Below are 12681 nucleotides of genomic sequence, written 5' to 3' on the forward strand. Positions count from 1 at the left end.
ACGTTGGAAAGGAGAGAATCCCCCTTTTTAGGTCTCGCCTTTACCATTCCGCAGGAATGGGAAATGGGGAGAATTCAAGTCGGCAAAATCCTCTTCAAACCAAGGGCTTTCAGCCCCGCTTTTTTCTTGCAGTTCACGTGAATCACGTGAGCAAACATGCACGCGCATTCACGGCCAGGGCTTCTCCTCCCCTAGCAGCACTCCTCCCACACCAGCAACTCCCCCCTCCCACACCAGCACCTCCCCTCTCTCTCCCCGCAAACACAGCCTTGCCCTAGCAGCACTCCTCCCACACCAGCACCTCCCCCCTCCCACAACAGCACCTCCCCTCTCTCTCCCCGCAAACACAGCCTTGCCCTAGCAGCACTCCTCCCACACCAGCACCTCCCCCCTCCCACACCAGCACCTCCCCTCTCTCTCCCCGCAAACACAGCCTTGCCCTAGCAGCACTCCTCCCACACCAGCACCTCCCCCCTCCCACACCAGCACATCCCCTCTCTCTCCCCGCAAACACAGCCTTGCCCTGAGAGCGGCTTCCTAGGGTTCAGAATATGTCACCCGTCAGCCTCTGCCAGCACAGTTCTCAGACTTACAACCGTCAGGGGGAATGGGTATCTATCACCACCCTACCATGCAAGACGGGCATGGAAAACTAAAGAAATATGGATTCATTTCTACTCTTTATTACCATCAGAGACTTGGGCGGGGGCAGGACTGTGTAGCTATCACCACCCTACCATGCAAGACGGGCATGGAAAACTAAAGAAATATGGATTCATTTCAACTCTTTATTACCATCAGAAACTTGGGCGGGGGCAGGACTGTGTAGCTATCACCACCCTACCATGCAAGACGGGCATGGAAAACTAAAGAAATATGGATTCATTTCAACTCTTTATTACCATCAGAGACTTGGGCGGGGGCAGGACTGTGGCATTGTTCCTGCGCGCACAGCTGCGTGTGTGTAGTGCAGACTCAATACCTAGATCATTGCTGCTTCCAGGGTTTCCGTAGCTCGCATTGATTGACTGTTCTTGGCGCTCCTCAGACGTGAGTGCGCGGGATGCACCACATCGAGCCGCGAGACCGCTCTACAGGGTGAATGAAGCGGTGCCAGACGTCAGCACAAGCAGCGTCACTGATAATCGATAGGTCCATTCACAAGCCTGTGACAGTGCCCTCCTCCTATCCATTCATACCGGGCCTTCCCGAGACCAGGGCCAGAGCGCGCGACGGGGACAAAACACAGCCTGCCCGAGGGCAGGAAGCGCTTCGAGGCGGAGGCACGCGTGCTGCGCAGAACTTTCAACTTCCCCTCGCCCACCACTGAGTGCCCCCGCAGCAGACCTCGATTCTCTACTGCTATCCACTCTCGCAGCCTCCCGCCACTGGCAGTATCCTCCTCGTGCAGCCCTGGGCAGTGAAGGGTTAATGCTTATCTCCGGGACGCTGGCACAGCTCATCCACAGCAGTGACTCATCTGCCCATCACCGGCAAACCCCTCCAGGCCCACACTCCCCACCCTCTGGCCATTCCGATTTCCAGAGTAGGTAGGCAGGGACACGGTCACATCCGATTTCATGACACCTGCACCTGCCCGCACACCTACCAACCAGATAGAGGCCGGTATCTATGCATCAACCACACCAACCACCCCCTCACGCAGGCTGCACCCCACCCAGAACTCCACATGAAAGCCACACACACTTCAAAGGCTCCACTTCCCGCCCCCCGCCTGCACTTCGTACTTTCCGACTTCGCCTCCCACCTCCCACGGCTCTTCCCATTCACACGCTCGTTACCATTTGCTCCCGAGCCGCATTTCTCCCCCCCCCTAATCTTAGCAATGCCAAGAGCTTGTTTTCGCCAAGGTCTCTGACTCGATTTCATCTTGTTCTCGAGCTCGCCAAGGATGTTTCACCGTGATCAGTTTGTGCCTTTGATTTCTCCAAAGAGAGATCCGAGTTCAAGGGTTCCCTGGTAGTATTCTGAAGCAGGCAGGGATGTCTTTCGTATAATCCTGCAGCAGCAGCTGAATGACCCCTTAGTCGGCAGTGCCTGAAGATCTGCCAGTGTGGGGAAGTCAACTGTCCTTTGCTGTGCTGAAGAAGCTGACTCAGGGTCGCCTCTCTTTTCAGGGTCTTTCTAGAGCTTTGTTCTTCGCAGACGTGTATTTGTTGTTGTCTCATCATCTGTGCAGCACCCACCACAAGTGAATTAAATTATTAGCATTTTACACAGTTGTTTTTGACACCAAGACTCAATCAGCCAGTGTTTTCGAAACACCAGCAGACCTGGCGCTCATTCATCGTAGCACTGCATTTGAAATAAAACCTATGCTGGGAATATATGTTTATATGCCAGAATTAGGAGGGAACTTCACTCTGCCTTATGTAAATATAATACCACCGAACTTCCAACTTGCCACTCACCCACGCAACGCCACTCACCCACGCAACGCCACTCACCCACGCAACGCCACTCACACACGCAACGACACTCACACACGCAATGCTACTCACACACGCAATGCCACTCACACACGCAACGCCACTCACACACGCAACGCCGCTCACCCACGCAACAACACTCACACATGCAACGCCACTCATCCACGCAACGCCACTCACACAAAGCAACACCACTCACACACGCAACGCAACTCACTCACGCAATGCCACTCACACATGCAACGCCACTCACACACGCAACCCCACTCACACGCAACCCCACTCACACACGCAACCCCACTCGCACACGCAACGCCACTCACACACGCAACACCACTCACACAGGCAACGCCACTCACACACGCAACGCCACTCACACATGCAACGCCACTCACACACGCAATGCCACTCACACACGCAACGCCACTCACACATGCAACGCCACTCACACACGCAACGCCACTCACACACGCAACGCCACTCACACACGCAACGCCACTCACAACGCAACGCCACTCACACACGCAACGCCACTCACCCACGCAACGCCACTCACCCACGCAACGCCACTCACCCACGCAACAACACTCACACACGCAACGCCACTCACCCACGCAACGCCACTCACCCACGCAACGCCACTCACACCCACACTGTGCAGCGCACTATAGGTCTCGCAGTAGGAAAGTTGGAGCTATTGGTTTTGTAAATGACCAAGCCCTTTATGTTTTTAAAATGAAAACAAAAATAAAAGGCATTGTTATTTGCAATTGTAATAGCACCAACTTTCCTACTGCGAGACCTATTGGCAACGCCAGTGCTTGTTAATTCTTCCCCTGCCCCGTGAATCCCTACTTGGGAATTGCCACAAGAGAGGGATCACCAAGCAGGGATACACCCTCTAGCCACTAAGGAAAGTGGAAGCATCCCCTTAATCCTCTGTCATAAATGTCATCCTTATTGCCCCCCTGGGTAATTACCCCCGATCTGCCCACCCGGGTGGCAAAAAGCCCACTAGACACAAGGGATTTATAAAAAATAAAACTAGGGGATAGGGGGCGGCCTACCAGGTCATGGCAATGCCCCACCCAAACTTTATATGGCAACATTATTTCTGCCCCTCAGGGTGCAGATGTGGATTATTACCCCCATCTGGGGGTAATTGTTGGGTGGATACCTTATGTGGAAAAAAACCCTGAGCGCAAACCAGCCCAAATAGCCCAAAAAAAGGCTCTGTTTTGGGAGAGGGGTGGGGGCAGCAGTTAAGGGGTTAAAGCAACAGTCTATTTCTCCAGCTTAAAGTGAGTAGCAGAATGCACTTGATTTTATATTGCATTCCTTATATGATTATAGAAAAGTTAGAATCTTTCTGAATGTTTCTACACATTCAGAACTATTGCCGCTTTTTTCTTTAAACTGACTTGTAGTGAACGCCGCTAATATCTTTTTGCAACAAATATCAAACAGATTTTTGATGAGTATAATTTTGCACTAAAGGTGTCATTTTTATTCTTCACGTGGCAAGCATGCTCTCTCTTTCATATGAAAGAGCTATACAACAAGGTATTAAGTGGTTTGTGGGAGAAGTGATGGTGTGACCACTTGTTATATTGGATTAAGTCTCCCCTGCCGTACATGATAAGGATATTGCAAGTCACCTCAGAGTTCCATAACCTTATAAAGGAACTTGGCCTTTGGCCTCGTTCTTCTATATGGGCATGGAACTCCTCGATGACTTGCAATATCCTTAAAATGTTCAACAGAGTATACATTATCCCTTTTATATTAGGCTACTTGTGACACACAAAGTCGCCAATTATAAAGAAAAGATGTCAGACCTCAGCTGTAATAAGTTATTGAAGACAAGATCTGACTTGCAATGCCTGCTGCCAGAGCTGTTAGCTGAGGCGAAAGGCAGGTCAGATTATGGAACACAATTGAAGCAGCTGTTTTTTAAAACCAAAACAATGTAGTTTGTCTCTCTTGCGCTTTATTTTTCTACCTTTCAATGATAAACAGAGAGAACTTGTTTCTTTTAGACACTCCTTAGAGAAAAGCATGAATCTTTCTGCAGGTTTCTACACATTCCAAGCAACTGCTTTTTTTTATTGGCTCGTATTAAACTGTTTCTAATATCTGTGTGCAACAAGTATCTAACAGGTTTTTGATGTGTTTTAATTTTGCACTCGAGGTTTTCTTTTTATCCTTCATGTTTGCAAACATGGTCGCTCTTTCATATGAAAGAGCTATGCACCAAGTTTTTTAAATGATTTGTGGGAAAGGTGAGGGTGTGTCCATGTATTATATGGGATAAAGTACCCCCTGGCGTACATGACCAGCCACCTCTTAGTTACATAACCTTATAGAGGAACTCGGCCATTGACCTCCTCGGTCACTTATAATATAATTATAATGTACAGCTGGGGGTACTTTATCCCTTATATAACAAATTATGTTTAGTGTAATGAAACTACAAGAATCTTTCAGGGTATTCGAACACAGAGCAGAATCTCAAATTTATGCCATTTCGCCTCAAGATATTACATTGACTCTGTACAGTATTCCTAAATTAACTATAATTTTCTTTCCTTTTGTGTGAATCCATTTGAGCTGGCATGCTCCTCAGGAATGCTAATTTAGGAGTTTCCAACGCAAAAGCATCAGGTGCCTGCAGGATTACACATACAAATGTTCACTGAACTTAAAGACACCAACACCCATCCCTCTAATTTTAGGTCTCTCCAGGTAGCTTTGTCATGGCACGCTCCTCTACTTACTTTACACCTTTTCCTCAGCAATATTATCTCTGCCTTTAGATTCCTATACCACCTCTTTTCTAACAACATTAAAATATGTGGCGACTTTTATACCTTATCAAGAGCCGCAGACCTCATATTGGTTCATTGTGATCAATGGCATTGTCATTCATGCTAAACCCCTCAAATATTGAAGTCCAATACGGTCCATCTTCATCAGCACAAATCTCTCTTATCAACTCCTTCCACTTTCCACATGACAATCTGACATTTTTCTCCTCAGCTAGAAACGCAATTGTTCTCCTCTGCCCATCCATAAAAACGGAAGCCCTAGTTACCAACGCAGCTTCAGGAACACACTTCCAATTGCTGAACATATGTATGATAAAAAAAACATCTCCAAGGTGTTCCTACACACCTCAGGATCCCATTATAGGGGTGCACCAAAATAGGTGATTAGTTGGCATGTGTTCTTCAAAACATCGAGCAAGACTGGTGCAGACTAGTAAACTAATATGTTAAATGAATATTGGGAATCAGGGCACATAACAGCTAAGAAAAAGGTTTGGATCAATTAGGAGCTATGAAATGGGAATGAGAATGGGAGGTTAATATGTGGCATTGTCCCAAAGGATTGGTAATAGTTACTCCTGTTATTATTGAACTTGGCTGGGAAAGTAAACGATGTGACCTTCCAAATAATATGACTGTAGCTAGCGCTCAGGCACTGCAAAGATGCATTGATTACAGAAGTTCACGTATTTGTGACCACACTATAAAATCAAAAATGTAGTTTTACGTTAAATTCTTCCTCTAATTGATAAACTTGTGTTTTTTTGCAGTGTAATAACGAAAAAAGATAAAATATGTGAATGTGGTCCTTTTAAAGCAATGGGCAGTGTACCGCTCACCATGGAAGAGGTTGTTATGAAGAATCCTATTATGGTATGTATATTTATGCTGCTTCAATCACTGGAACATAACGTGTTACCAATTTTTTCTCCTCAATGACTCTCTCATCCAAACTCTCCAGAGATGTTTCTACAAAGTTCAAAAGTATCCTGTACCACAGATCTCTGAACTGGCTTTCAAATGTCGGATTTAACTCTTGATCAGCAAACAATAATTGTCTGGTTTCATTACTGTAGTAACCCAGCATTTAGTTCTCAATAAAATTTGATTGCGAAGGAAGGTGCCCCTTTAATGACATATACCCAATTCCCCCAGGCTATATAATCACTCTTCAAGACTTTTTCAGGAGAAAGGAGGTAGGTCTGGCTATTGACTATAAAGACACAATCAATCCAAGAATGCAGAGACTTTGCTGATATGCCCCCACATTTTCAATCAAGTGCCTGTTAATCTATTTCTCCTATATCACGTCTCATGACAGCCTTATAGAGTACTTGGTAGCTTAGATACCACTAACCACAGAATTTACCACATTCTAAGTGATTTAAATTGTTGGGTTAAGACTCTTTTCACACTACCATCGTATAGTGCAAGGCCCAGCCCACATCAAGGTCTATACTCTAGGTCTTATGAATAGCTCAGATATGTACATCTGGTTTGACTGGCTGATCTGACTAGCCTATGATTAATTCACCTTAAAATGTTTATCCCGCGTCAGGAGGCAGGGGGACGTGTAACATGATGAAATGGCTTCAACCTATATTGTTTAACAGACTAGATGGACAAGCTGTCTTTTTACAGCTGGGGACATATATTCTCAAGGTATTTATCCATGAGGGTGTACGTGGCCACTACATACACTTGGTGATAGATTAAGTATGCTTACACTTGAAAATAGAAGACTAGGGACAGCCAGGCACTGTATGAGACTGACATGATTTATCACTGAAGCTAAAATATCCAAAACTGAAAATAGAAAGCTTATGGTTACATTACGCTACCATTCTTTAAGATTGAGAGAACTTGCATCATACTAAGCAATAGCCTCACCCCTAGGTCAGACTAAGGGGCTTATCTATGAGAGCCCTGCATCACTTTTGTACCATATAAAGCGGTACTTATAGGACGCAGAGCTCTCATTTTGAGTCATGAAGCCATGCAAAGCCACTCTGATTGGCTTTGAGTGGCCTCATAAATCTTGAGTAAGTTGGTGCAGCGTAAACTGCTGCGTTGCCTTCCTCTGCACCTGGGAGGCCTTTTATGGGCGTTGCAGTGGGTTTTCCCATGGTATTGGACGCTTACACAGATTTACAAAGGGATGTAAACCTGGGGAAGCGCTACATCCATATGCATTCCGAGGTGAGGTGTAACAATGAGAAATAGGTTTATTTCTCAGTTTTTTCCTCTTTCCATGTGTGCTGCATTATGCAGCACACATGGAAAGAGGAACACGCCTCTTAGAATTGCTTTTGTGCAGGAAACTGCCCCTTCCTGCACAAAAACAATACTGTCTGCAACTGAGGCTCCCTTGCACCATGGTGCAAGGGAGCATACGTTGGCGCTAGGCTGCCTAAACAGCGCCAGTGCAGGGAGAATGGACAGGGATGCACTGTATTGCTTAAATACGGTGCAGTCCTGCCCTTTCACTGTTGGCATAGGGCAGCGCAGCAAGGTGCTTTGCTGCACTGCCCCATAAATGAGCTCTTAAATTCACATATCTAGTCTAAAAAACAGAAGTGCACAGGTCCATATTAGACTCTGTGCCAGCTGCTGAGTTCAGAACCCTTGCTGCGTTCCCCACCTGTCTTATGGTGTTACAAAGCAACTGATCTACCGCTCTAGCCAGCAGTGTGGTCCCTGATCTCTTATGTGGGCTACTCTGACATGTACATATCTGAAACCTTCAATATTGAGCTATACCATCGGAGAAGGCAGTACACATGCAGGTACAAACGTTATTTCAAGGCAAATTACATTATTCGTCCATGCCAGCCCTTGATTAGGCATTAGGTCAGTTTTGCCAATATTGGAAGACCTCATAAATGGTGGGGTGGGCATTGTAGTGTTATTGGATCAGGAGAGTTTGATACGATTGATCTTTTATTTTACTACAGTGTCACTGTGCTGTGAGAGTATGCCACGAGGCTCTGGACTGGATCCAGTCATTCATGATGAATCAGAACATGGCTTTACCAAAACTTCTATTCGATAAACATTTGCCAAATCAACTTTTTGGCGCCCTCGCGGTTTTGCCCTGTTACCCAGTTTCTTTAACACCTCTCTTGAGAGGAGTTTAGGTGACTGGTTCATGTACATATGCTAACTAAACACAGATTAATATTCGATTAACCTTTGTAGGCAAAGTCAAGATGCAGGTTCTTAAGTCTGGTTGGGACAGGTAGAGGTCAATAAATAATTGACTGACTCGGATTTTGGCATCATATTTGTTGCTATTACTTGGAAAACATGACCTAATGATCTCTGGCTAGTGGGCAAGCTCTGTAAATACACTGACACATATTGGACCAAATGTAAAGTAAGATAAACTATAACAGCTTTACTATCACATCTTTCCTCGTCAATGTATTTTGTGGTATAGTTTGTAAAAACAGAACATTAGTACCGACAGACTGATAGTGGACTGTGCTTCCCATTACACCGACCTCAAGATGTCACACTCTTTTTCCTGCCCTCATTACATCAATGTGTGGGTTCCCTCAATATGTTTTTCATTTCCAGGACTGATCAATGGTATTTGACCTCAATATAACTTGGTTTACATACATGTTTTCCTCCACATTTCTATTATATATTTCTATTGTACATTTGTTAGAAAAAATGAACACCAGATTTTGCAAGTAACAAGAATATGACAATGACCAACTGTAAACCAAACCAAAACTCCGATAAAGATTTGTCTGAAAATAAGAACGCCTTGCCTTATGGTAAAAGTGCTAATAGAACCCAGCATGATTCAGAGGAGGTTGGAACTTTGAAATCTACACGGTTTTGTGGAGTAACTTTAATGTTGATCCATTCGTAAACTGATACAAACGAAATAAAGTCAATATCCCTTCAGAGGAACAAGGTATGCTACAGAAACGCAACGCACATGTTAATACTTGCATCAAATACACCAGGGGCCTCATTTATGAAAAGTGGCGCATCGCTGCGTGAAAACAGCGATGCGTCACTTTTCACTGCGCACTCCTTGCGACACCAATGATGAGTCATATTTAATGTATGACGCATCATGTCGCAAGGACTTACAGATACGTCAGTATTTCTGACGCATCTGTAAGCGCAAAAGTGACGCATTGCTGAAGTGTGTCACAAAAGTTACGCAACTCCAGCAATGCGTATTTTCACATTGGGAAAGCCCCATGTGAAAGGGCTTGCGTCAGTCTTACGCCTGCTGTGAGGCAGGCGCAAGATTTTGACGCAACAGCATCCTAAAAGTGACGCAGTGAAATCTCATAGATTTCACTGCGTCACTATTACGAGGCTTTTTGCGGGGGAACGCCCCCTCTGCATACATTATACCTGGCGCAGGTATAATGTGGCGCAGGGGTTTAAAAAATGACGCATCTACCTAGATGCGTCACTTTTTAAATATGGCGCAACTAGGCGCATTTTGTACGCAGCTGGTGCGTCACAAAAAGTGACGCACCGGCGGCGCAAAACTGACGCAAGGCCTCATAAATAAGGGCCCAAGACCCAATGACTAAAAAAAAGGTTTAGTTGACGCTATATTTTGAATACGCCATTTAATTGGTTGAAATGGTCCACCTCGCCTTGGCTGTGAACATTAAACACAATAGGCAAGAAAAACAGCAGCCTCTCTCAAAAGTCGCAGCCACACTAAAGAGATATTTTTATGAAGGACAGGAGCAGAGAAAATATGTTAGTTGTACAGCTGCAGAAAAGTATTCTCTTGTGCTCACACAGCCTCACTTTTCATCCCTTGCACCACTCTAGCAGAATGCATTCAACTATGCAAACTAGCCTTCAGGACAACCGTGTTCTTCCGATTTACTGCAATTGCCATATTATTTAAAATGTTTATTCGTTTCTGTTTTAGGAAGCTAAACGGGCAAGCAGCAACTGGACCAATTATGCCAAGAAAGAACATAGAGCATGCTACATATCCATACAAAGTACAGAGGATGAACAGTCTCTTCAGGGCAGCCATTAAATCAAGTATTCAGTCTTCATCGCCAGGCCACCTTAACTGCAGAAAAAAACATTTTTCTCCTACTTAAGGATTCTTTAGATTCCATCCACGCAATTTAGTTTTCATGCACGTATTAATGTAATTAGTTGATGCTTCTCTTTGTTAGTACACCTTTCTGTCTGTTAGTCAGTGAAAAATGGCTTTTTACAGGTTTTTTACCTCACCCAAAAAAAGGTCCAGTTTGGCCTAATCGTTACTGTTGCCTAATGACTGTTGCTCATATGTTCTAATGCAAAGTTTGTTTAGCAGCATAGTAAAACAGATAAATAAGCAGCTCTAGTTCTGCTGCCTCACTGGAAGCAGTCGAGTTTGTTTTATTTAAATTGTTTATTTAAAATGTTTTATATAGCGCAAACTAGAACACATGGGTTATCAGAGGGCTTCACAGATTGGCAGTTAGGAAGGTATAGGAAGTGGAAACAATAGCACTACCAGACAAGAAACGAACAATCATAACAGTTCAATAAAGACAAGTGTAAAATAGCGAGTCGTAGGGTTTCTGGGGATCTAGCCCAGAAATGTCTACATCAGACTTTCTTTAACTTCCCTTTTGAAGGAAGCCGTGGAATTATTCCGTCTTATTTCAGGTGGCAGGGAATTCCAAATTCTTGGTGCAATACCTTAGAATGCTCGATTGTATGGAATTTCTGAAGCTTGAGCAGTAAAGTACTGGAGCCCCTAGAGGATCAGGAGCTCCCCGAGAACTCAAGTTTTTGTGCAAGATATATTGGGGTTTTGAAATGCAAAGCTGTGTGGGTCTTTTATTTATTTTTCCTCATATGACCTCCGTAGCTACTGCCACCTCTCGACCTGTCCGTCACTGGCGCAAATAGCTTTTGGTGGATACTTATGCCCACATGCATCAAACTCCCGTTTTGCGATTCCAAATTTGCGATTTTTACCGAATCGCAAATAAGGAATCGCAAAACGGGATGCATCATTGAAAGTGCATAATATTTGCGATTCGGTAAAAATCGCAATTTTTACCGAATCGCAAATATTATGCGAATTCCAATTTCCGATTTCGCAATTCCCATTGATTCCTATGGGCCAAAAGGCTCATAGGAATCAATGGTAATTGCGAATTCGCAAATTGGAATTCGCAAAATGTTGATGCATTCCATGGGTGCAGGGGGGTCCAAAGGACCCCCCCCTGCACCCCTGAAATGTATTTTAAAATGGATGTTTCACACACACATGTCCTAAGGACATGTGTGTCTGTAACATGACAGTGTTTAAAATGCTAATTTGAGCATTTTAAACATTTTTCGTAAATTACCACGAGGTTCAACCTCGTGGTAATTTGCACTTGCAATCTTTGAATTCGCAATTTTTTTTAAGAATGATGCATTGCATTTAAGGAATCGCAAATTTGCGATTCCTTAAATGCAATCGCATTTTGGAAAATCGCAAAATTAGCGATTTTCAACAAAAAATAATGATGCATCTCAAAAATCATTTTTGGAATCGCAAACGGACGATATAAAGGAATTGCACAGTTTGCGACTCCAAAAATGCTTGATGCATGTTGATCCTGGTCTCAGATGAATTATTCTAAACGGGGATTACCCGTTTATACTCAACGTGAGCTGACCCAGAGGTGTTAATAATTGGAAGTGTGTTAAGTCTAGGTCTAGCCAATTTAAGCCATGATCTATGATCTAGTCTCCACTCAGGTGGTCGTCCAGCCAATTCCAAAATAACCCCGACTCAGGCCTACCCCTTGAGATAGTGACCCTCTGGTCTATAGCTCGATAATATATTTAACAGACTTCCACCAATCATTCCAACTAGGTGATGTTTCTTGTCGCTGTGTGGGTCTTTCTTTAAAATTGTTTAAAATATTGACATTTACATTTAGGGGCATTTGGCTGAAAGTGGAAGGTGCTAGTGGTGTTGAATTAATTGAAATCTATAGGCCAAAAAACAGGTACATATGCATTTTTGGAAGTGAATTTAAAATTGGGCAGGGCACCCTGATTCAGACACATCCATGTCGACCAAAATAGACACTGAAACCTTTCAAAGATTGGTTGCAAGGTCAGTTGTAGAGGAAGAGATATTGGTTACTAAAAACAACACAGACATTGAACATACTAATGTGGAAGTGATAGCAGAGAAAAACAAACTAAATGAATGCTTTCCAAGTACACACTCCAACATCATGACTAGTTCGCAGCTCACCGAATAAACAAATATGGACATTTTGATTGAACCTGGGAAACATCAGCAATTATAAGGTACCCTTAGGAATAGTAAAGCAGGGTACATTTTGGGGTGTTTTATAGGGTTTTCAAACTGTGGGGACCTTGTGCAGCACATATTGGTG

The 12681-nt window shown here is 44.2% G+C and overlaps 1 protein-coding gene across 2 annotated transcripts in view; it reads left to right on the forward strand.

Annotated features, from left to right (window-relative positions):
• The window catches only part of LOC147708099 (uncharacterized), a 958668-nt gene extending 948023 nt beyond the window's left edge, over positions 1-10645 (forward strand). For both annotated transcript variants that reach the window (XM_086926871.1, XM_086926872.1), the window contains exons 15-16: positions 6049-6151; positions 10200-10645. In XM_086926871.1, the coding sequence (XP_086782997.1) occupies positions 6049-6151; positions 10200-10313 (217 nt within the window). In that variant the 3' untranslated portion in view covers positions 10314-10645. The remainder of the gene's footprint in view (positions 1-6048; positions 6152-10199) is intronic.
• Positions 10646-12681: the final 2036 nt, after the last annotated feature.

The sequence above is a fragment of the Lissotriton vulgaris genome, chromosome 6, assembly GCF_964263255.1.
Source record: "Lissotriton vulgaris chromosome 6, aLisVul1.2, whole genome shotgun sequence".
Classification (NCBI taxonomy): Eukaryota; Metazoa; Chordata; class Amphibia; order Caudata; family Salamandridae; genus Lissotriton; species Lissotriton vulgaris.